The sequence below is a fragment of the Salmo salar genome, chromosome ssa09 (genome assembly GCF_905237065.1).
Source record: "Salmo salar chromosome ssa09, Ssal_v3.1, whole genome shotgun sequence".
Classification (NCBI taxonomy): domain Eukaryota; kingdom Metazoa; phylum Chordata; class Actinopteri; order Salmoniformes; family Salmonidae; genus Salmo; species Salmo salar.
Window position 1 is genome coordinate 122,145,480 of NC_059450.1, and position 24,995 is coordinate 122,170,474.

Genomic DNA, 24,995 nt, shown 5'->3' on the forward strand with positions numbered 1-24,995 from the left:
TCTTATTAACTATGAGGGATGTAAATCCCATAATCCTTTGTGAGACTGAGGAGAGGAGACCTCAAAGCTGCTGTTGAATAGGAGGAATAACGATTCAAGAGGAAAATGGAGAAATGAACATATTTTGTAGACTGAAGTAATGATGTATTAACTATCTTATATACTGTTGCAATCATACTGTTCAAAACATTGCTGCCATGACCTCACGCTTGAACTATTTCTGCAGGTACATAACACTATATTGAGTCATAATAATCAGATTATTTTGTTCTTAGCTGCTATCACCACTCAAGATTTACCCCTCTCTTTCTACATCAGAAACACCCTGAGCCTTTCTTTGCCCTGGCTGGGGAGCTGTACCCAGGACAGTTTAAGGTAGGATCTAGCCTATTTTCTGGCTTTTAATTTTCTTAACTTAATTTCCTGAGTTGTGCAGTTGGTGCCTGTGTATTTTTAGGTATCACTAACAGCAGTGTTGTATGTTAAGACCACAGTATGTCACTACTTCATCAAGTTGCTGAAGGACAAGGGGCTACTCAAACGCTGCTACTCACAGGTTCGGTATTCTTTCATATCCTTTGTTCTGTGTCTGAGTTAGTCACCTACAGACTGTATTGAATTGTTATTGGAGTCATCCATTTTGGTTTGGGCAGAATATCCACACCCTGGAACGTGTAGCAGCAGGACTGGAGGGAGAGGACCTGATTGAAGCCCACGGCATCTTCTACATTTACATTTACATTTACGTCATTTAGCAGACGCTCTTATCCAGAGCGACTTACAGTAGTGAATGCATACATTTCATACAATTTCATACATTTCATACATTTTTTTTTATCTGTGCTGGCCCCCCGTGGGAATCGAACCCACAACCCTGGTGTTGCAAACACCATGCTCTACCAACTGAGCTACAGGGAAGGCTTCTACACCTCACTGTGTCAGATTTATATGCCGGAAAGAGTACGACTTGGACTGGATGAAAGGTTAGTGTATGTGGTACGGTAATATCTAACTGGGGTGGTTTAACAAGACACTGTTATACCACCTAGGCAGACACTCATTTACATGGATTTGTTAATTAAGTTGTCATTTAAAAGGAATGTGGGTGCTATTAAAATAATTGTTGAATTATGCTTTTTAACCTCTGACCTGCAGAGAAAATATTCTCTGATGACATCCACAAATGTGACAAGTGCAGTAATCTGGTTGAAGGGAAAGGTGGATACCTAGTCAGTTGTACAACTGAATGCATTCAACTGAAACGGGTCTTCCGCATTTAACCCAACCCCTCTAAATCAGAGAGGTGCGGGGGGCTGCCTTAATCGATATCTACGTCTTCAGTGCCCGGGGAACAGTGGGTTAACTGTCTTGCTCGGGATTAGAACGACAGATTTTTACCTTGTCAGCTCAGGGATTCGATCCAGCAACCTTTCGGTTACTGGGCCAACCACTAGGCTACCTGCCGCCCCAAACCAGGTGAGTCATTTCTTTTCACTTCTTATCCATCCTTACTTGAATATGCTCTCTCCATTTTTCAGTTCCTCATAGTTCAAAGTTCTTACGGACCTGTTTATTAAACTTTCTTTGTAAAATACTTGATTTCTCCTTGTTCTCCATTTTCAGATATTGCTTTCTGTGGTGAGAATCTACCAAAGAGGTTCTTCACCTCAATGGCCATGGTGAGTGTGGTTTGGGTGGTGACCTGATAGACTACATTGAGTTTGTGCGTCTTTGTCTTTCCCATGTATGTGCAGATTTGTGTGTGTACAACCATAATAAAGTGATGAACCATAATGAAAGGCACAGTATTCAGTACTGGTTTCCTGTTTATTTTCCTCCAGGACTTTACTCGCTGTGATTTGCTGATTATAATGGGGACCTCCCTGCAGGTTCAGCTCTATGCTGCTCTTGTTGGCAGGTGAGTCTTTCTGTCTGACTCTTTTCACAGGATCATGATTATAAAGTTATCTGATACACTACTATTGGTATAGTATTGCATTTCAACATGTGTCCTCTTCAACCATGTATTCTAGCATCAACGAGCTCATAAATGGTGTATATCTTTCTGTCTGTGTCTCCCTGTAGGCAGATCCTGTATTAGGGATGATAGGCATTGGCGGAGGAATGGACTTAGACTCAGAAAGCATACAGGTGAGAAGTTATCGCTTTCACTTGAACTATGATGAAGATGGTGTTGGAAGTGTTGCTGATGAATATTCATTGGTTATGATTTGTCTCTGTCAGGAATGTGGCTCATATTAGTACATGTGATGATGGATGCTTGGCACTTGCTGACCTACTGGGCTGGAAGGTAAATATACTGTACATGCTTAGTAAATACCCATACCCTATGGACACAGTCATGATAACAGTGCAACAGAGATTATTGAAATGTTTATTTTTTTCCCTCTCACTACTCTCTCACTCCCACTCTCCCTCCTTCCATGATCTCTCTTTCTCCAAGGCGGAGCTGGAAGAGATGGTGAAACGGGAGAATGAGAAGATTAACAGCAAAGCCAGGAGGAACAGGCCAATCAGAGCTCTGGGGCTGCTGGGAAGGTGGGGTCGGGGAAGGCTAAGGTAGAATAACCAATGAGAGACCGGCCGGCTCCAACCCATCACTAGGCTTGAGTCTGGAAGCAGATTTGCATACAGTAACCAGGACTGTGCACTACTGTCTGGTTTTGGAGTTTCTCCCTTTAGTTTGCACTTTACTAACTTCTCTCTCCTCTCCAACCTCTGTTTGATATAAACCCACCTCCTGACTCCTACTGTGTTTATTGGTCTGTCTTTTGACAGTTCCCACAGATGGAGTTTATAGCAAAACACACTAAAACGAGTTTACATTTCCTTCTGAGGGAGAGAGCTACAGGCACTGAGCTGTCAGCATGCCGACTAGCTCTGTTCAGTCAGTTAGTTGATTCATTTAGACGGAAGTGACAAAGTATAGAAGACATGGCAGGGTAACAAAGATGATGAATGGCTGATTCATCCACTGATGCAGTGACACAACTACTGGAAATAGAATGAAAACATTTATAATATAGCATTTTATGATCAATTACTATTTTTAATCATAATTATGCATTTGTTTTTCATGGCATTGCTTTCTGTTCTTATTGTTTATCAATTGTTTTAATATAATAATTTTTAATCTATTAAGCGTACCTGTGGCATTTGGTTTCTCTACTTCCTGTGGATGTTGGCGTTGGACGTTTCTATTTCAGCACGAATGATGCAGCAGAATGTTACCACAGTGGTGTGATATGTCGCAGTACGTCTCTGGTGTTGACTAAATGCAACTCCATGCTTTCTAGAAGATTGTGTGTGATACAACAAGTAAAAACACAAAATAACGTGGCAAGGTCTCCCACTGAAGTTGGTATTTTTCATGCACATAAACTACATTAAGCATTGAGCTCATATACAGCTGGTACAACTGATGTTGATTGGTACAACTGATGTTGATTGGTACAACTGATGTTGATTGGTACAACTGATTGATTGGTACAACCCTGCCTCACACAGGAAGCGGCGCAGGTCCTAATCCAGGCACTTGTCATCTCCCGTCTGGATTACTGCAACTCGCTGTTGGCTGGGCTCCCTGCCTGTGCCATTAAACCCCTACAACTCATCCAGAACGCCGCAGCCCGTCTGGTGTTCAACCTTCCCAAGTTCTCTCACGTCACCCCGCTCCTCCGCTCTCTCCACTGGCTTCCTGTTGAAGCTCGCATCCGCTACAAGACCATGGTGCTTGCCTACGGAGCTGTGAGGGGAACGGCACCTCCGTACCTTCAGGCTCTGATCAGGCCCTACACCCAAACAAGGGCACTGCGTTCATCCACCTCTGGCCTGCTCGCCTCCCTACCTCTGAGGAAGCACAGTTCCCGCTCAGCCCAGTCAAAACTGTTCGCTGCTCTGGCACCCCAATGGTGGAACAAGCTCCCTCACGACGCCAGGACAGCGGAGTCAATCACCACCTTCCGGAGACACCTGAAACCCCACCTCTTTAAGGAATACCTGGGATAGGATAAAGTAATCCTTCTAACCCCCCCCCTTAAAAGATTTTGATGCACTATTGTAAAGTGGTTGTTCCACTGGATATCATAAGGTGAATCCACAAATTTGTAAGTCGCTCTGGATAAGAGCGTCTGCTAAGTGACTTAAATGTAAATGTAAATGTTGATTGGTACAACTGATGTTGATTGGTACAACTGATGTTGATTGGTACAACTGATGTTAGGTGCATGGGTTGTTTATTTCTATGTTGAATGTATTGTAGCCGTGAGTTGAACAGAAAATACTATTGCACATTTACAGTACACTTAGAATCCCACCTTTTATTCTCATGCAGCTGTTAACTGGTGTCTGAATCCATTTTGTCTGTGTTTTCAGCTCTATAAAGTGCAACACTCAGATGTGTCTCTGGGTAAAAGAGAGCGAGATGAGCATTATTCAGGTCTTGAGAGTAAAGGCTAAGCAGACTAATTTCTTTATATTAAACGTGTTAGCAAGGTTAACCACATGAAGGGGTGGGAGATGGAGGAGGAGAGAATGAGAAAAATAAAAATAGAGAACTTGTGGGCAAGTGAAAGTGCAACATCAACTGTCAAGGTGTGTGGTAGAGGCAGGTGATGCATCGACACAAAATATACTTCTGACGGAACAGAGAAAGACTGTTGCTGAGGTACGAAATCTGCAGTAGACAAAATGTTTTACCCTGTTATTTTTCACCGATAAGACAAATTGTAGAGTAACATAGTTAGAATGTGAGAAGACAGGTCTGTAGGCACAAGGTTACAACATGAAGAGATCTGTGGAGTTTGTTAGGCTGACAACATGAAGAGATCTGTGGAGTTTGTTAGACTGACAACATGAAGAGATCTGTGGAGTTTGTTAGGCTGACAACATGAAGAGATCTGTGGAGTTTGTTAGGCTGACAACATGAAGAGATCTGTGGAGTGTGTTAGGCTGACAACATGAAGAGATCTGTGGAGTTTGTTAGGCTGACAACATGAAAAGATCTGTGGAGTTTGTTAGGCTGACAACATGAAGAGATCTGTGGAGTTTGTTAGGCTGACAACATGAAGAGATCTGTGGAGTTTGTTAGGCTGACAATATGAAGAGATCTGGAGTTTGTTAGGCTGAAGGGGAGACACATAAAGTTGCAGCTACTTTGACAAACAGCCCTAGGGGATGTTAACAGTAAGTAACCCTTTTTAATACATCTATCATCTCAAATCAGCCGTAAAGGTTAGTTCACCAACTTTTGGGTGAACTATCCCTTCAAATGTTAGTTGAGGAAGGATATAATCACTCTTTTATTCCAGAATAACTTTTTCAAATACTTGAATGTTCTTTTTTTCATTTATTTCATGTTGATATATTGGATTTCATCTTAATCTATATGCAGTTGGCATACACTAAACATTTTGCACAGCTATGTTTCTGTGGTGTCCTCTCTAGTCTGCGATGATGAGGGTGTTCGGTAGATCATGATAAGAAGAATCTTTTCTCCACCCCATGGATCGTTATTAGGGACCCACTGGGGTTATATATCTCTTTTATACGAGCTCTCTGGCGGTTTCCAGGACACAGATTAAGCGTTGTCCTGGACTAACAGGCATTTAAAATTTTACATGCTTTTTAGTCCGGGACTAGACTTAATATGTGTCCGGGAGACCGCCCCTGTATGCTGTAACAGCATATTATGAAGCCTCAAACTACCCTTTGTGTCAATGTCTCTAGAGGTGTGAGTGGCACGGTGAGGACAGACAATGAGGTTACTGATAGAGTTTCAAGGAGGCCCCTGACTCTGCTGGACAGGTTGCGACTATGTCAGGACACCTGGGCCCCTGGGATAGAGACGAGGCCCATGCTACCCTCTGGGGCCGGCCTGCTAGGGTGAGTTCCCCCCGACTAACCTCTGTCTTTACACAGATCACTGTGCCCATCAGTCACTGTCCATCCTGTTACCTACAGTTGAAGTCAGAGGTTTACATACACCTTAGCCAAATACATTTAAACTCAGTTTTTCACAATTCCTGACATTTAATCCTAGTAAAAATTCCCTGTCTTAGGCCAGTTAGGATCACCACTTTATTTTAAGACTGTGAAATGTGAGAAGAATAGTAGAGAGAGATTTATTTCAGCTTTTATTTCTTTCATCACATTCCCAGTGGGTCAGAACTTTACATACACTCAATTAGTATTTGGTAGCATTGCCTTTAAATTGTTGGACTTGGGTCAAATGTTTCGGGTAGCCTTCCACAAGCTTCCCACAATAAGTTGGGTGAATTTTGGCCCATTTCTCCTGACAGAGCTGGTGTAACTGATTCAGGTTTGTAGGCCTCCTTGCTCGCACACGCTTTTTCAGTTCTGCCCACAAATTTTCTATAGGATTGAGGTCAGGGCTTTGTGATGGCCACTCGAATACCTTGACTTTGTTGTCCTTAAGCCATTTTGCCACAACTTTGAAAGTATGCTTGGGGTCATTGTCCATTTGGAAGACCCATTTGCGACCAAGCTTTAACTTCCTGACTGATGTCTTGAGATGTTGCTTCAATATATCCACATAATTGTCCATCCTCATGATGCCATCTATTCTGTGAAGTGCACCAGTCCCTCCTGCAGCAAAGCACCCCCACAACATGATGCTGCCACCCCCGTGCTTCACAGTTGGGATGGTGTTCTTTGGCTTGCAAGCATCCCCCTTTTTCCTCCAAACATAACTATGGTCATTATGGCCAAACAGTTCTATTTTTGTTTCATCAGACCAGAGGACATTTCTCCAAAAAGTACGATCTTTGTCCCCATGTGCAGTTGCAAACCGTAGTCTGGCTTTTTTATGGCGGTTTTGGAGCAGTGGCTTCTTCCTTGCTGAGCGGCCTTTCAGGTTATGTCGATACAGGACTCGTTTTACTGTGGATATAGATAGTTTTGTACCTGTTTCCTCCAGCATCTTCACAAGGTCCTTTGCTGTTGTTCTGGGATTGATTTGCACTTTTCGCACCAAAGTACGTTCATCTCTAGGAGACAGAACGCATCTCCTTCCTGACTGGTATGACGATGCGTGGTCCCATGGTGTTTATACTTGTGTACTATTGTTTGTACAGATGAACGTGGTACCTTCAGACATTTGGAAATTGCTCCCAAAGATGAACCAGACTTGTGGAGGTCTACAATTCTTTTTCTGAGGTCTTGGCTGATTTCTTTTGATTTTCCCATGATGTCAAGCGAAGAGGCACTGAGTTTGAAGGTAGGCCTTGAAATACATCCGCAGGTACACCTCCAATTGACTCAAATGATGTCAATTAGCCTATCAGAAGCTTCTAAAGCCGTGACATCATTTTCTGGAATTTTCCAAGCTGTTTAAAGGCACAGTCAACTTAGTGTATGTAAACTTCTGACCCACTGGAATTGTGATACAGTGAGTTATAAGTGAAATAATCTGTCTGTAAACAATTGTTGGAAAAATGACTTGTGTCATGCACAAAGTAGATGTCCTAACTGACTTGCCAAAACTGTAGTTTGTTAACAAGAAATTTGTGGAGTGGTTGAAAAACGAGTTTTAATGATTCCAACCTAAGTGTATGTAGACTTGGGACTTCAACTGTATATAGTGCACTACTTTTCACCAGGGCCCATAGGCTTTACTACCAATAGTGCACTACTTTTGACCAGAGCTCTATGTAGGGAAAAGGGTGTCATTTGGGACAGACACACTGTGTAGGCCCATGACACTATCTACTGTCTGACCTCATTCTTGACCTCTGCATTCAGGCCCTTGGGCCTAGCCTCCAGGTCACCTTGGTACATTAGGTTAGCATCTGGACAGGCTGCGATTTTACAGATGAATTTGGAAGCAGTATGTCGAGTACAGTATGTCGAGTTACTCTTGTAGTTCCCTTTCCTTTGCATAAAAGGAAATGAATGCAGAAGTGCTGCATGTGTGAGAGAGTAAGAGAGGAGAGATACAGATGGACTGAAAGAAAGAGGAGCAGACTGAGTAGGGGCGTAGAAGTTGATCGATGCAGAAAATATATTTGTTTTGCTAAAGAACCCCAGCTATCTTTTAAGGACCCTGTTTTAACAAGATCAGTTACTGAGAAGTGAGTATGGTGAGACAATGGTGATCCAGTATCTGGATACAGCATCCTATTACACTGTAAGAACTACTGTATTTCAGGGTTTAGGTTGAATTGGTGGTATAAGCACTTTATATTTAAAAAATGTACTTTTGACTTTTTCTAAATGTTGTTGTGTTACAGCCTGCATTTAAAATGTATTAAATGTAGATTTTTTTTTGTAGGCTGACCTACACACAATAGCCCATAATGTCAAAGTAGAATTGTTTTTCGACATATTTACAAATGTATTAAAAATGAAACGCTGAAATGTCTTAAGTCAATAGGCATTCAACCACTTTGTTATGGCAAGCCTAAATAAGTTCAGGAGTAAATATTTGCTTAACAAGCCACATAATAAGTTGCATGAACTCACTCTGTGTGCAATAATAGTGTTTAACATGATTTCTGAATGACTACCTCATCTCTGTACCACACATATAGTCGAGCAGGGAATTTCATAAACAGAAGGTTTTCCAATGCCTCGCAAAGAAGGGCACCAATTGGTAGAAAAAAAATAGCAGACATTGAGCATGGTGAATTTATTAATTACACTTTGGATGGTGTATCAATACACCTAGTCACTACAAAGATACAGGCATCCTTCCTAACTCAGTTGCCGAAGAGGAAGGAAACCGCTCAGGGATTTTACAATGAAGCCAATGATGACTTTAAAACAGTTGTAGAGTTTAATGGCTGTGATAGAAGAAAACTGAGGATGGATCAACCACATTGCAGTTGCTCCACAATACTAACCTAATTGACAGAGTGTAAGGAAGCCTGAACAGAATAAGAATATTCCAAAACATGCATCCTGTTTGCAACAAGGCACTAAAATAATACTGCCAAATATGTGGCAAAGCAATTCACTTTGTCCTGGATACAAAGTGTTACAGTATGTTTTGGGAAAATCCAATACAACACATTACTGAGTAGCACTCTCCATATTTCCAAGCATAGTGATGGCTGCATCATGTTATGGGTATGCTTGTAGTCATTATGAACTGGGGAGATTTTCAGGATAAAAAAAGAAACAGAATGGAGCTAACCACTGGCAAAATCCTATAGGAAAACCTGGTTCAGTCTGCTTTCCACCAGGCACTGGGAGATTAATTTACCTTTCAGCAGGACAATTGCCTAAAACACAAGGCCAAATCTACAGTGGAGTTGCTTACCAAAAAGACAGTAATTGTTCCTGAATGGTCGAGTTACAGTTTTGACTTAAGTCTACTTGAAAATCTATGGCAAGACCTGAAAGTGGTTCTCTAGCAATGATGAACAACCAATTTGACAAAGCTTGAACAATTTTGAAAAGAATAATGGGCAAATGTTGCACAATCCCAGTGTGGAAAGCTCTTAGAGACTTACCCAGAAAGACTCACAGTTGTAATAGCTGCCAAAGGTGCTTTTACAAAGTATTGACTCAGGGGTATGAATACTAATATAAATTAGTTACTTCTATATTTAATTTTCAGTAAAGTTGCAAAATAATTTTGGGACATTTTCACTTTGTCATTATGGGGTATTGTGTGTAGATGGGTGAAGGAAGAAAAACATGTAATCCATTTTGAATTCAGGCTGTAACGCAACAAAATGTGGAATAAGTCAAGGGTATAAATACTTTCTGAAGGCACTGCAAATGATGAAGTGAACAAAGGGGAGTTAATTTCTCTTCCCCAAATTTACTTGACGATATTTAGAGAACTTGATATTTAAAATGGCTTGCCTTACATCAAACTGCTGCTTCCTGTAGTTTGTTCTTGACACAAAGTGAACATACCAATGTGTCACTGACTATCACTGTCAGGCATCTGAACACAATGTTCATTAAACCCACTTCTGTAGCCCTATTGCGCGTTCACTTACAGTACCAGTCAAAAGTTTGGACACACCTACTCATTCAAGTTTTATTTTTTATTTTTACTATTTTCTACATTGTAGAATAATAGTGAAGACATCAAAACTATTAAATAACACATATGGAATCATGTAGTAACCAAAAAGTGTTAAACAAATCAAAGTATATCTTATATTTGAGATTCTTCAAAGTAGCCACCCTTTGCCTTGATGACATCTTTGCACACTCTTGGCAGTCTCTCAACCAGCTTCACCTGGAATGTTTTTCCAAATGTCTTGAAGATGTTCCAACATATGCTGAGCATTTGTTGGCTGCTTTTCCTTCACTCTGCGATCCAACTCATTTAAAAAATATATATATTTCACCTTTATTTAACCAGGTAGGGAAGTTGAGAACAAGTTCTCATTTACAACTGCGACCTGGCCAAGATAAAGCAAAGCAGTTCGACACATATGACAACACAGAGTTACACATGGAGTAAAACAAACATACAGTCAATAATACAGTAGAAAAATAAGTCTATATACAATGTGAGCAAATGAGGTGAGATGAGGGAGGTAAAGGCAATAAATAGGCCATGGTGGCGAAGTAAATGCAATATAGCAATTAAAACACTGGAATGGTATATTTGACAGTAGATGAATGTGCAAAGTAGAAATACTGGGGTGCAAAGGAGCAAAATAAATAAATACAGTAGGGAAAGAGGTAGTTGTTTGGGCTAAATTATAGATGGGCTATGTACAGGTGCAGTGATCTGTGAGCTGCTCTGACAGCTGGTGCTTAAAGCTAGTGAGGGAGATAAGTGTTTCCAGTTTCAGAGATTTTTGTAGTTCGTTCCAGTCATTGGCAGCAGAGAACTGGAAGGAGAGGCTTCCAAAGGAGGAATTGGCTTTGGGGGTGACCAGAGAGATATACCTGCTGGAGCACATGCTACGGGTGGGTGCTGCTATGGTGACCAGCGAGCAGAGATAAGGCGGGACTTTACTTAGCAGGGTCTTGTAGATGACCTGGAGCCAGTGGGTTTGGCGACGAGTATGAAGCGAGGGCCAGCCAACGAGAGCGTACAGGTCGCAGTGGTGGGTAGTATATGGGGCTTTGGTGACAAAACGGATGGCACTGTGAAAGACTGCATCCAATTTGTTGAGTAGGGTGTTGGAGGCTATTTTGTAAATGACATCGCCAAAGTCGAGGATCGGTAAGATGGTCAGTTTTACGAGGGTATGTTTGGCAGCATGAGTGAAGGATGCTTTGTTGCGAAATAGGAAGCCAATTCTAGATTTAACTTTGGATTGGAGATGTTTTATGTGAGTCTAGAAGGAGAGTTTACAGTCTAACCAGACACCTAGGTATTTGTAGTTGTCCACATATTCTAAGTCAGAACCGTCCAGAGTAGTGATGCTGGACGGGCGGGCAGGTGCAGGCAGCGATCAGTTGAAGAGCATGCATTTAGTTTTACTTGTATTTAAGAGCAGTTGTAGGCTCATCCCAAGCCATCTCAATTGGTTTGAGGTTTGGTGATTGTGGAGACCATGTCATCTGATGCAGCACTCCATCACTCTCCTTCTTGGTCAAATAGCCCTTACACAGCTTGAAGGTATGTTTGGTCATTGTCCTGTTGAAAAACAAATGATAGTCCCACTAAGCGCAAACCAGATGGGATGGCGTATCGGCACAGAATGCTGTGGTAGCCATGCTGGTTAAGTGTGCCTTGAATTCTAAATAAATCACAGACAGTGTCACCTGCAAAGCACACCCAAACTATCACACCTCCTCCTCCATGCTTCAAGGTGGAACCCACACATGCGGAAATCATCTGTTCACCTACTCTGCATCTCACAAAGACATAGCGTTTGGAACCAAAATTCGCACATTTGGACTCATCAGACCTAAGGACAGATTTCCAGCGGTCTAATGACCATTGCTCGTGTTTCTTGGCCCAAGCAAGTCTCTTCTTATTATTGGTGTCCTTTAGTAGTGGTTTCTTTGCAGTAATTCCACCATGAAGGCCTGATTCACGCAGTCTCCTCTGAACAGTTGATGTTGAGATTTGTCTGTTACTTGAACTCTGAGTAACTCTGTGTCTTCCTTTCCTGTGGCAGCGCTTGATGGTTGATGGATGATGGACTGTCTTTGCTCTTTGCTTATTTGAGCTGTTCTTGCCATAATAAAGACTTGGTCTTTACCCTATCTTGTCACAACACAACTGATTGGCTTCAGAAGGAAAGACATTCCACAAATGAACTTTTAACAATGCACACCTCTAAATTGAAATGCATTCCGCATGAAGCTGGTTGAGAGAATGCGTGGCTACTTTGAAGAATCTAAAATATTAAATATATTTTTATTTGTTTAACACTTTTTTGGTTACTACATGATTCCTTATGTGTTATTTCACTGTTATTCTACAATGTAGAATAAAAATAAAGAAAAACCCTTGAATGAGTAGGTGTGTCCAAACTTTTAACTGGTACTGTATTTCGCTGTGAGTTTTGTGGTGATTATATGAATGTGTGTGTTATTTGTGCTTGCACATTCTCTGCCACTTAGTTAGCGTTGGTGTGAGGCTAGCCTGGCTTGCTCACTTCTGTAGGCCTTGAATGACTGGTCTACAGAACAATGAGTAAGACCATCTTGTCCTTATCTGTGAAGCTGCTCTGCACAATTACTGTTTCCTAACGCCCAAACACAGTGTAATGAGGCTTCTCGTCACCTCTCTCTCTCTCTCCTTTCACAGAGCTTCCTGGTGTTGAGGGACTCCCAGCCCATCCTGCTGTGTGTCCACTGGAGGAGAGAGTGGACATGTCAGAGACAACCCCATACAGGCAGGACACACACACACACATGCATGTTTTACTGTCCAGAACCTCAACAGCCATACTTCATACTTCCCTGTTTTTTAAAATATTTTTTTTAATCAAGTATTTTTTTTAAATCAAATCAAGTTCTTAGTTTGTTGTACATCTTATAATAACCTCTCTCTTCTTCTCTCTCAGCTTATCAGCCATCTGAGTCATATTTAGGCTTCTCTGATCTGGCTCGCTGAGCAGGTGAGTTACAACAACCTACGGTATATATACTGACTACGGTATTTATCCGTTATGCATCTGATATATCTCATTAACTTCTCTTTCTCTCTGTCTCTCTCTCTCTCTCTCGCTCAATTCAATTCAATTTAAGGGCTTTATTGGCATGGGAAACATATATAAACATTGCCAAAGCAAGTGAAGTAGATAATAGACAAAAGTGAAATGAACAATAAAAATGAACAGTAAACATTACACTTACAAAAGTTCCAAAAGAATAAAGACTTTTCAAATGTCATGCTATGTCTATATACTGTTGTAATGATGTGCAAATAGTTAAAGTACAAAAGGGAAAACATACATTTATTTTCTTGATAGCCAGGTCTGCTTTCGGCGGCCTCTCTCACAGAGTCGAAGAGTCTGTACATAGTCAAAGGTTTCCTTAATTTTGGGTCTGTCACAGTGGCCAGATATTCTGCCACTTTGTACTCTCTGTTTAGTGCCAAATAGAGTTGTAGTTTGCTTTGTTTGTTTAGTAAATTATTTCCAATGTGTCATCTTTTTGTTTTCTCATGATTTGGTTGGGTCTAATTGTGTTGCTGTCCTTGGGCTGTGTGGGGTCTGTTTGTTTATGAACACAGCCCCAGGACCAGCTTGCTTAGGGAGGGGGCTCTTCTTCAGGTTTATTTCTCTGTAGGTCATGGCTTTATAATGGAAGGTCTCACTCTCAAAATGTTTTCATATTTTTTTTTCAATTCACTCCGTCTCTGTCTCTCTCTTTTGCTTCTCTCACTCCATATCTCTCTCTCTCTCGTGTTGCCAGTGTGTCTGTTCATCCCTCTTTGGCTCTACCATCTAACAGATCTGCTACAGTCCAGCAGTCTGTCCCAGCTGGGTCCAAGTCTGAATTCACCCTCGTCGTCTCTCCTCTTCCTCACCCACGCTCTCTTCCACTTATCATCTTCCTTTCACTCCTCCTGCACAACTATATCCTTGTCATCCATCCTAGTCACTTCATGTCAAACGTTTCATCCTCTATCTGCTCCTCTTCTTACTCTCCCTCCCACTACCTGCTCCTACTCCTCTTGACGACTACCATCTCATCTTCTCTCATTCTAATGTTTGATCTCCTTTCCTCCCTTTCTTTTTGTGTATCTGTTTGTGTGTAGAGTCCTGGCTGTGTCCCACCTCTGACCTCCAGCCTGATCACATGACTCAGAGGGCTCCTGGTACTGCCATGTGCACCATACAGGTAATCCGCTGTATTCATAGCTTCATAACATGACTATAAAGGTTGGGACCTACACTATATGGTCAAAAGTATGTGGACACCTGCTCGTCGAACATCTCATTCCAAAATCATGGGCTTTAATATGGAGTTGGTCCCCCCTTTGCTGCTATAACAGCTTCCATTCTTCTGGGAAGGCTTTCCACTAGATATTGGAACATTGCTGCGGGGACTTGCTTCCATTCAGCCACAACAGCATTAGTGAGGTCGGCACTGATGTTGGGCGATTAGGCCTGGCTTGCAGTTGCCATTCCAATTAATCCTACAGGTGTTCAATGGGGTTGACGTCAGGGCTCTGTGCAGGCAAGTCAAGTTATTCCACACCGATCTTGACAAACCAGTTCTGTATGGACTTCGCTTTGTTCACAGGGTCATTGTCATGCTTCAACAGGAAAGGGCCTTCCCCAAACTGTTGCCTCAAAGTTGGAAGCACAGAATCGTCTAGAATGTCATTGTATGCTGTAGCGTTAAGATTTCCCTTCACTAGAACTAAGGGGCCTAGACCGAACCATGAAAAACAGCCCCAGACCATTATTCCTCCAACACCAAACTTTACAGTTACACTATGCATTCGGGCAGGTAGCGTTCTCCTGGTATCCGCCAAACCCAGATTAGTCCGTCAGACTGACAGATGGTGAAGCGTGATTCATCACTCCAGAGAACGCGTTTCCAGTGCTCCAGAGTCCAACGGCAGCAAGCTTTACATCACTCCAGCCGACGCTTGGCATTGCGCATGGGGATCTTAGCCTTGTGTGCGGCTGCTCGGCCATGGAAAACCATTTCATGAAGCTCCTGACGAACAGTTCTTGTGCTGAAGATGCTTCCAGAGGCAGTTTAGAACTGAGTAGTAAGCTTGCAAACGAGGACAGACAATTTTTACGTGCACTCGGCGGTCTCGTTCTGTGAGCTTGTGTGGTCTACCACTTCACGGCTGAGCCGTTGTTGCTCCTAGACGTTTCCACTTCACAATAACAGCACTTACAGTTGACTGGGGCAATTCTAGCAGGTCAGAAGTTTTACGAACTGAATTGTTGGAAAGGTGGCATCCTAAGACGGTACCGCGTTTGTTTAAATGTATTTTATTTAACCTTTATTTAATTAGGCAAGTCAGTTAAGAACAAATTCTTATTACAATGATGGCCTAGGAACAATGAATAACAGTGAATGAATAAAACAAAATCAAATCTGATAACTAAAAAGTTATTTTCAAAACATGAACAAACATTTAAAAAGTTATTTCAAGCTGTGTGCTTTCTTGTTCAGGGGCAGAACAACAGATTTTTACCTTGTCAGCTCAGGGATTCAATCTAGCAACCTTTCGGTTACTGGCCCAACGCTCTAACCACTAGGCTACCTGCTGTTGAAAGTCACTGAGCTCTTCAGTAAGGCCATTCTACCGCCAATGTTTGTCTTTGGAGATTGCATGGCTATGTGCTCGATTTTATACACCTGTCAGCAACGTGTGTGGCTGAAATAGCCTAAACCACTAATTTGAAGGAGTGTCCATATACTTTTGTATATATAGTGTATTCACTGTGTTGCATTCTGCTTTAACATGACATGTCGTTAGAGACCCAATCCAGCGGATGTGTTGCCATGGTTTGACATGTGGTTCACATTGAGAAGCAGAAGTCTGCTCTGGGTGTTCCTGTTGCTTTGTAACAATATCCCAGTCAATTGTCCCTCTCAGCATTATAGATGAGTAGAGGTGTACCTCAGTTCAGACTGACTTCACAGCTCCTTTTGCTCTTCATTCGAAGAGTTGTATCTTACATTTGAATAGTGTATGTCCTTTTTCAAATCTTTATAGGTTTTAAAGGCCCAGTGCTGTCAAAAAGTATGTTTTTCTTGTGTTTTGATATCATATTGTACAACAGCTGAAGAAGCTATCAATGTAAAAGTGAGAAGAAATTATATCGGTAGCTAGCTTTCCATCCAATTAGTAAATATTCTAGAATCAGCATTAAAGAGAATATGTGCATTTTCCCACCAGTGGTTTGTTTCCACTAAACTGACTTGTTGTGAATAGAAATCATGACGAGTTTTCATGTACAGAATAAGTTCAATGTGCTTCCATCTCATTTTCAACTCTACCTACAGTTTTGTCACAAAAACTGTTGTGTTAAATAGCCAATGTGCGCAATATCCAACAGCTCACAGATACTGTGCGAGTCTACGTGATGAGATTATTATGGATAAGAGCGAGGATATTTTTATTTGTCAAATGGCAGCCAAACATCGATCATCATGTCACCAGAATAAGACCCTCGATATTTATTGGAAAGGAGCATCAAGCTCATCACCCTGTGAAGTTCATCATAACTTATTTTATCTGTAGCCAGAGTCATAGTGGGAGGACCACATACCGTATCATCGCGTGTCTCCAAGTTCACTTCAATATGATGCTTATTATATCAATATTTGCGCATAAAGGTGTTTTCACCTCCATTTCTCGCATAAATAATTTTACAGACACAAAAAAATTGTGCGACGTCAAAAGAAGAAATGATTTCTGCATTTTAAAAGTTGTACCGAAACTTCCTGTCTCCATCACAGCTGTCGTGATTTTTTTTATACGGTATGACTTTACTCACATAAACACTGTGGAAGGAAACGTGGTTAGTGTTATTTCCTGATAGTTGCTGCCTCACGGGATGAAGGGGTTTTGGCTTGCCTGGTGACATCACCAGGTATAATGTGTAATAGACCAATGACAAAGAGAGTTCTTAACCTCTCTGCCAATAACCTCTCTCCCGTTAGGCCCGTCCTCCACTTTGGTGCCCTTCCCCTCCCACTCAGACCTCTCCCAGACAGTCCTAGTAAAATTCTTGATTAAGAAATACTATTTTTGTTTATTTTTGACCTACAGTAAGGTATTTATTTCTTACCCAGAAATGATTTGATATTGAGATAAAAACAACCTTTAATACTGAAACCATTATAATGTTTCAAGTTCAAATCATTCTCCAATGATAATTTAACATTTTCGTGAAGATCCTCATGTGCCTCATGCCTTTTAAATACACAGTCAAGCTCCCTCTCAAGTGTGTCTTCTGTTCACTAGCTGACAGCAGCCAATGGTGCTCTGTCCATCATCAACCCACTGTATCTCCATGAGCATGGCGATGACTGGCTGACGCATCAACCAACCAGCCCACAGCGAGTTAATCGGCCATCCAATTATAGGCGTGAGAGACGACTGAGTACGAGACCTTGGTCAGGGGCGGATCTTCTTACTAAGAAAGCTATCTCATTGGAGCAGGAGCCCTGCAGCTCTAGTCCTGATAATCCAGGTAAAGTGATTTTGCTGTTAAAGGCCCAGTGTGGTCAAAAACATGATTTCTTTAGTTTTATCATTATTTCCTCACTATGAGGTTGGAATAATACTGTGAAATTGTGAAAATGATGATAATGCCCTTTTAGTGTAAAAGCTGAAATTATGTGATATAAAAAAGATATATATTTTACATGACTGCATTGGACTTTAAAGGTGTTTTATTATCCATGTCCATCCTGTCTGTGGGAAAATGTCATCGCATTAATCACGCTTCTCTCTGTAGCTAATGAGACATCCTAGAGCTCACTAGCCATTATGCCAAAACCCAAATCAACCAACGACTAACTGATACAGTGCATTCGGAAAGTATTCAGACCCCTTGACTTTTTCCACGTTTTGTTATGTTACAGCCTTGTTCTAAAATGTATTAAATTGTTTTTATTCCCTCATCAATCTACACACAAAACCCCATAATGACAAAGCAAAAACATTATTATTCAATAAAAAAAAAAAAAATTCAAAATGATATTACATTTACATAATTATTCAGACCCTTTACTCAGTACTTTGTTGAAGCCCCTTTGGCAGCAATTACAGCCTCCAGTCTTCTTGGGTATGACGCTACAAGCTTGACACACCTGTATTTGGGGAGTTTCTCCCATTCTTCTCAGCAGATCCTCTCAAGCTCTGTCAGGTTGGATGGGGAGTGTCACTGAACAGCAATTTTCATGTCTCTCCAGAGATGTTCGATCGCGTTTAAGTCAGGCTCTGGCTGGGCCACTCAAGGACATTCAGAGACTTGTCCCAAAGCCACTCCTGCGTTGTCTTGGCTGTGTGCTTAGGGTCGTTGTCCTGTTGGAAAGTGAACCTTCACCCCAGTCTGAGGTCCTGAGTGCTCTGGAGTAGGTTTTCATCAAGGATCTCTCTGTACTTTGCTCTGTTCATTTTTGCCTCAATCCTGAGTAGTCTCCCAGTCTCTACCGCTGACAAATATCCCCACAGCATGATGCTGCCACCACCATGCTTCACTGAAGGGATGGTGCCCTACAGTGACGGTTGGCATTCAGGCCAAAGAGTTCAATCTTGGTTTCATCAGACCAGAGAATCTTGTTTCTCATGGTCTTGCCTTTTAGCAAACTCCAAGCGGCTGTCATGGGCCTTTTACTGAGGAATGGCTTCCGTCTGGCCACTCCACCATAAAGGCCTAATTGGTGGAGTGCTGCAGAGATGGTTGTCTTTCTGGAAGGTCCTCCTATCTCCACGGAGGAACTCTGGAGCTCTGTCAGAGTGACTATTGGGTTCTTGGTCACCTCCCTGACCAAGGTCCTTCTCCCCCAATTGCTCAGTTTGGCTGGGCGGCCAGCTCTAGGAAGAGTCTTGGTGGTTCCAAATTTATTCCATTTAAGTATGATGGAGGCCACTGCATTCTTGGGGATCTTCAATGCTGCAGAATGTTTTTGGGTACCCTTCCCCAGATCTGTGCCTTGACACAATCCTGTCTCGGAGCTCTACGAACAAGTCCTTTGCTCTAACATGCACTGTCAACTGTGGGACCTTATATAGACAGGTGTGTGCCTTTCCAAATCATGTCCAATCAATAGAATTTACCACAGGTGGACTCCAATCAAGTTGTAGAAACATCTCAAGGATGAACAATGGAAACAGGATGCACTAGAGCTCAATTTCAAATATCATAGCAAAGGGTGTGAATACTTATGTAAATATATATTTTTTATATATATATACATTAGCAAAAATGTCTAAAACCTGTTTTCGCTTTGTCATTATGGGGTATTGTGTGTAGATTGAGGAAAACAAATATTTGATCCATTTTAGAATAAGGCTGTAACTTAACAAAATGTGGAAAAAGGAAGGGGTCTGAATACTTTCCAAATGCAGTGTATGTTTAGTCTTGTCTACAGGGTCTCCTGTAGTCCAGGCTGCTCCGTCTCCCCCCACCCCTACAGGGGGGGTGTTTCTGAGGAGGCCCAGTAGGGATGCTTCCATTGAGTCACTCCACAGAACAGGGAGCCAGGACCACACTAACACCCTCAGGCCCCCCTCAGACCCCAAGCCCCTGTTCAGCCCTGCCCCTCAGTCGCCTCAGAGGGTGTCCTGGTTTGAAGACAATGTATGGCTCTCCCAACCACCACCCCCCTCCCTCCTCCGCCCCCCCTCCCTGGAGCTAGACTCGCTGTCAATCAACAGCGTCGAGGAGGAGCCGGAGTCGGTCACCAGTCCTTCCCACTCCCCCCACCCCTCGCATTGGTTGGCCGACAAGGTGATGCACCGCCTCTCGGCTGTGGGCATGGCCATTGGTGGGCTGGGGCGTTCACAGAAGAGGCTGACCAAGCGGGTGCAGGAGCTCAGCAAGCGGAGGGACGGGGTGTTTGCTGAGGCAGTGCTGGGATTCGTTGAGATGACCCTAGGGGCTGGGTTTATCCCTGACATGACAGGTGCGGACCTGCTTCAGGAGGTGCGTACGGCTCTCACTGCTCTGAGAGAAACACTGCTGGACTGTCCTGAGATACACATCCTCATAGACAGTATGGCCGACACACCCGACGGGGAGCTGGGTGAGTCCATGCATTAACAAATGAGTGTTAGAAAACAGAATATCACTACTATTATACAAAAAACTGCTTTAGTTCACTATCCACCACAAAGCCAAGACGGATGAATACTCAACTACATAATATTCCAGAATTGGTTTCTAACACCTCAGTCTCTCCTTCTCTCTGTCCTCTATCTACATTAGATGCCATACTGGAGCTCTCCCTACACAAAGTGGCCCTAAAGCCTGTGAACGCCCACCTGTACAGCTGCCTCCAGAGCTGTCGGGACCACGACGGTAGCCTGCAGAAGCTGAGGGAGAACCAGCGGCTCCTGGAGGGGTGGGGGGTGGAGGAGCTGGAAGGGACGCCTGGGGTGGGGGTCCCTGACCCTGTCACCCTGGAGAAGATCCAGCAGAGGTGGTCAGCCATGCACCAGTCCTACTCCCCCAGCAGGAAGGTCTATATCCTGCTCAAGGTCTGCAAGACCATCTACCACAGCATGACGGCCAATGCCAACCCAGGTGGGTGGTGCAGGGTAGACCTCCTCAGCCTCGGTATGTGGAGTAATGGGGTTGGTTAGGATTGGTGTATTTCTCTCTCTCTCTTTAGGTATGGTGAAATTCACCGTACACTCTATTAAGGATGATGTTTGGAGTTCTTTGACCTTTGACTCCCTCCTCCCCTCTGTCTCAGGTGTGGTGTATGGGGCTGATGACTTCCTGCCCTGTCTGACCTGGGTGCTTCTGCGTGGTGATGTGGTCGCTCTGCAGCTGGACACTGACTACATTATGGAGCTACTGGACCCCACACAGCTGCAGGGAGAGGGTACGAATTATACAAACGTATCACGCAGACCCACAAAAAAAGGACAGCACCTGTGAAAAGTTTGGACACACCTACTCATTCAAGTGTTTTTCTTTATTTTAACTATTTTCTACATTGTAAAATAATAATGAAGACATCAAAACTATGGAATAAATCACACATATGGAATCATGTAGTAACCAAAAAAGTGTTAAACAAATCAAAATATATTTTAGATTTTATATTCTTCGGTGTAGCTACCCTTTGCCTTGATGACAGCTTTGCACACTCTTGGCATTCTCTCAACGAGCTTCACCTGGAATGCTTTTCCAACTGTCTTGAAGGAGTTCCCACATATGCTGAGCACTTGTTGGCTGCTTTTCCTTCCGTCTGAGGTCCAACTCATCCAAAACCATCTCAATTGGGTTGAGGTCGGGTGACTGTGGAGGCCAGGTCATCTGATGCAGCCCTCCACCACTCTCCTTCTTGGTCAAATAGCCCTTACACAGCCTGGAGGTGTGTTGGACCATTGTCCTGTTGAAAAACAAATGATAGTCCCACTAAGCGCAAACCAGATGGGATGGGGTAACGCTGCAGAATGCCGTGGTAGCCATGCTGGTTAAGTGTGCCTTGAATTCTAAATAAATCACAAGACAGTGTCACCAGCAAAGCACCCCCACACCATCACACCTCCACCTTCACGCTTCACGTTGGGAACCACACATGTGGAGGTCATCCATTCACCTACTCTGCGTCTCACAAAGACATCGTTTAGAACCAAAATTCTCACATTTGGACTCATCAGACCTAAGGACAGATTTCCACCGGTCTAATGTCCATTGCTCGTGTTTCTTGGCCCAAGCCAGTCTCTTCTTCTTATTGGTGTCCTTTAGTAGTGGTTTCTTTGCAGCAATTCAACCATGACGGCCTGTTTCATGCAGTCTCCTCTGAACAGTTGATGTTGAGATGTGTCTGTTACTTGTACACCGTGAAGCATTTAATTGGGCTGCAATTTCTGAGGCTGGTAACTCTAATGAACTTGTCCTCTGCAGCAGAGGTAACTCTGGGTCTTCCTTTCCTGTGGCTGTCCCCATGAGAGGCAGTTTCATCATAGCGCTTGATGGTTTTTGTGACTGCACTTGAAGAAACTTTGAAACTTCTTGACATTTTCCGCATTGACTGACCTTCATGTCTTGAAGTAATGATGGACTGTCGTTTCTCTTAGCTTACTTGAGCTGTTGTGCCATAATATGGTCATGGTCTTTTACCAAATAGGGCTGTCTTCTGTATAGCACCCCTACCTTGTCACAACACAACTGATTGGCTCAAGGGCATTAAGGTAATAAATTCACAAATTAACTTTTAACAATGCACACCTGTTAATTGAAATGCATTCCAGGTGACTACCTCATGAAGCTGGTTGAGAGAATGCCAAGAGTATGCAAAGCTGTCATCAAAGCAAAGGGTGTCTACTGTGAAGAATTTCAATTATGAGATTTTATCACTTTTTTGGTTACTACATGATTCCATACGTCTTATTTCATAGTTTTGATGTCTCCACTATTATTCTACAATGTAGAAATAGTAAAAAATAAAGAAAAACCCTTGAATGACTAGGTGTGTCCAAACTTTTGACTGACACTGTATGTGTACAATGAGCCCAACTTATACAGTAGTAACCCTCTTTCGATCTCTGTTTCTCTCTATCTCTCTCTACCTCTGTGTCTGTCTCTTTATTTTGCAGGAGGTTACTACTTGACGTCCCTGTACGCCTCTCTCTTCTACATCAGCAGCTTCCGTCCTCGTCTCGCCACACGCCAGCTTACCACCGAGGCCCAGCAATCCCTGAGCCAATGGCATCGCAGGCGCACCCTGCACTTCAGCCAATCACGACGCAGCACGATTCGGAGGACCCTCCGGAGACCTGGGCACGGCGAGAAGGGCAGGGAAAACTCCAGTGACGCAGAGCCGGAAACTGGCACAAGAAGTGTAACTGACGCCCCACCGCCGCCCTCTAGTGTTGTGGCAAAGGCACTGCACATCATCTCAGAGGTTGTGGTAGCGGTGAGGGAGGAGGAGGGCAGCAAAGAGGAGGGCCAAGGATCCCCAGCTGCACAACTCCAGTCCTCACCTCGGAAGGAGAGACAGGACTCAGGTTAGTCTCCGCAGCGTCCATGAGGTACTCCACAGATGCTACCCTCCACAGCATGGCCTTCGCTCCAGATCAAAACTCCAAACCTACAACCTAATTTTGGCCAAAATTAACCGGATAGGTTACTGCTACCAAGGTTTCCTGTTTCCAAGCTATACGGAGGGTGCTCTAGCAAACAAACAGAGACCTGAGGACACCATCCAACCTGGAACTGAGTGAGTAGTGTTTGGTCTGATGCTATTTTGAAAGCCAAGAATAAAAATAAAAATAAAGTACATTACAATGATGTATTTTAATTTATGGAGACTGAATGCTGAGTTAAGGCTGCCAGGCTTGCTAGACAGACCAGATATAACTTCAATTAGCACTGAGGTGTGAAGTGAAAAGTGTTGAGGCCTTTGGGCCCAACAAGTGGCAGGAGTATTTGAAGCGTCCTCTGAAGCCCCCTGCTGCTGTTCAGACCATTCACTGGCATTTTCTACAAGAAATCTGCCTCCAGAAATAAAAGCTTCTCCCAAGTGGGTGTGACATTTACTCCCGTTGACTGCTGCACTGCTGCTTGGATTCCACCTGGTGATCTGTTCATCGTCTGCCCTGGCCTGTCTCCCCCTGTCTGGTACAGGTACCTCCACCACACTCACCCCTCTCTCCTGAGCTTTCGCTCACCTCCAGCACTCACGCGTTGTTGGGGCGAGTGACTCTGAACTTACAATTGCTAGACCCAAGTCATCATATATTTTATTATTTTCTTGTGCCTTTTGCTATTTGCCTCATGACTCCTGCATGCTTTGTTGACTATGAACTTTCTTTACCCAACCGTGGGACAGACTATGTTTGTTCCCACACTCGGGACTCTGACTCTCTATTGGTTACACAGACTTTTGGCCTCCCATCCTATTCTAACCCCCCATCGCCGGCTTTGTATTCATGTCACCTGATGAAATTGCTGTATAATATGATCTTGTTGCCATCTGATGCACATTCAGATGTCATAAATCAGCACTGTAGAGCTCTCCCTGTCCTCTGCCGTGCCTTGATTGTATTACTATTGATGATATCTGGAAATGTGCATGTACACCCTGGCCCATCTACTGTTGCTAGCCCCAATTCTGACTTATGCTCTGATATCTGCTTCACTGACTTCTGCTCTCGTGAAAGCCTGTGTTTTCTGCACGTTAACACTAGAAGTTTATTACCTAAAATGGATAAATTGAAAGTGTGGGTTCACAGCTCCAATCCAGATGTTGGTCATTACTGAGACGTGGTTAAGGAAGAGTGTTTTGAATACTGATGTTAACCTATCTGGTTATAACCTTTTTCGGCAAGACAGATCTTCCAAAGGCTGGGGAGTGGCAATCTTTACCGAGAATCACCTTCAGTGCTTGGTGGTCTCCACCAAGGCTGTCCCCAAACAATTTTATTTGCTGGTTTTAAGCATTAAACTTTCAAACAGCTCTTTGTTGACTGTTGCTGGGTGCTATCGTCCTCCATCATCACCGGCCTGTACCCTACCTGCACTATGCTCTCTCCTGGCCCCTTACACTAAGTCTGAATTTGTCCTGCTAGGTGACCTAAACTGGGACATTCTTAAACCACCTGACCAAGGACTCTAAATCCTTCTCAGAATATTACCAATCCCACAAGGTATGATTCCAAACACCCAGAAAAGGCTACTCTCCTCGATGTTATCCTCACAAATAATCCTGATAGGTATCAGTCTGGTGTTTTCTGTAATGACTTTAGTGATCACTGTTTTGCAGCCTGTGTTCGTAATGGCTGCTCAGTGAAACGACCTGTCCTGATTTGTCATAGATGCTTGCTAAAAAACTTTAATGAGCAAGCCTTCCTTCATGAACTGGCCTCTGTAAAATGCTATAGAATCAGCTCTGTCAAAGATGCTTGGACCTTCTTT

General features: G+C 43.1%; 1 protein-coding gene across 3 annotated transcripts; it reads left to right on the forward strand.

Annotated features, from left to right (window-relative positions):
* The first annotated feature begins 539 nt into the window (after window positions 1-539).
* On the forward strand, window positions 540-24,538 carry LOC106612610 (ras and Rab interactor 3). 3 transcript variants are annotated; one of them, XM_014213937.2, is made up of 15 exons: window positions 540-1,476; window positions 1,624-1,679; window positions 1,842-1,918; window positions 2,086-2,151; window positions 2,245-2,311; window positions 2,465-2,580; window positions 5,749-5,904; window positions 12,719-12,806; window positions 12,978-13,031; window positions 14,177-14,259; window positions 17,360-17,588; window positions 19,483-20,148; window positions 20,331-20,648; window positions 20,821-20,952; window positions 22,676-24,538. In XM_014213937.2, exons 10-15 carry the CDS (start codon window positions 14,218-14,220, stop codon window positions 23,089-23,091), a joined length of 1,803 nt encoding a protein of 600 aa, XP_014069412.2. In that variant the 5' UTR covers window positions 540-1,476; window positions 1,624-1,679; window positions 1,842-1,918; window positions 2,086-2,151; window positions 2,245-2,311; window positions 2,465-2,580; window positions 5,749-5,904; window positions 12,719-12,806; window positions 12,978-13,031; window positions 14,177-14,217; the 3' UTR covers window positions 23,092-24,538. The 3 variants fall into 3 exon arrangements, with proteins under 3 accessions (XP_014069412.2, XP_014069411.2, XP_014069413.2); XM_014213936.2 differs by having other exon boundaries at window positions 540-983; window positions 1,156-1,679; XM_014213938.2 differs by lacking the exons at window positions 540-1,476; window positions 1,624-1,679; window positions 1,842-1,918; ... (2 more) ...; window positions 2,465-2,580; window positions 5,749-5,904 and adding an exon at window positions 7,666-8,111.
* The last annotated feature ends 457 nt before the right edge of the window (window positions 24,539-24,995 follow it).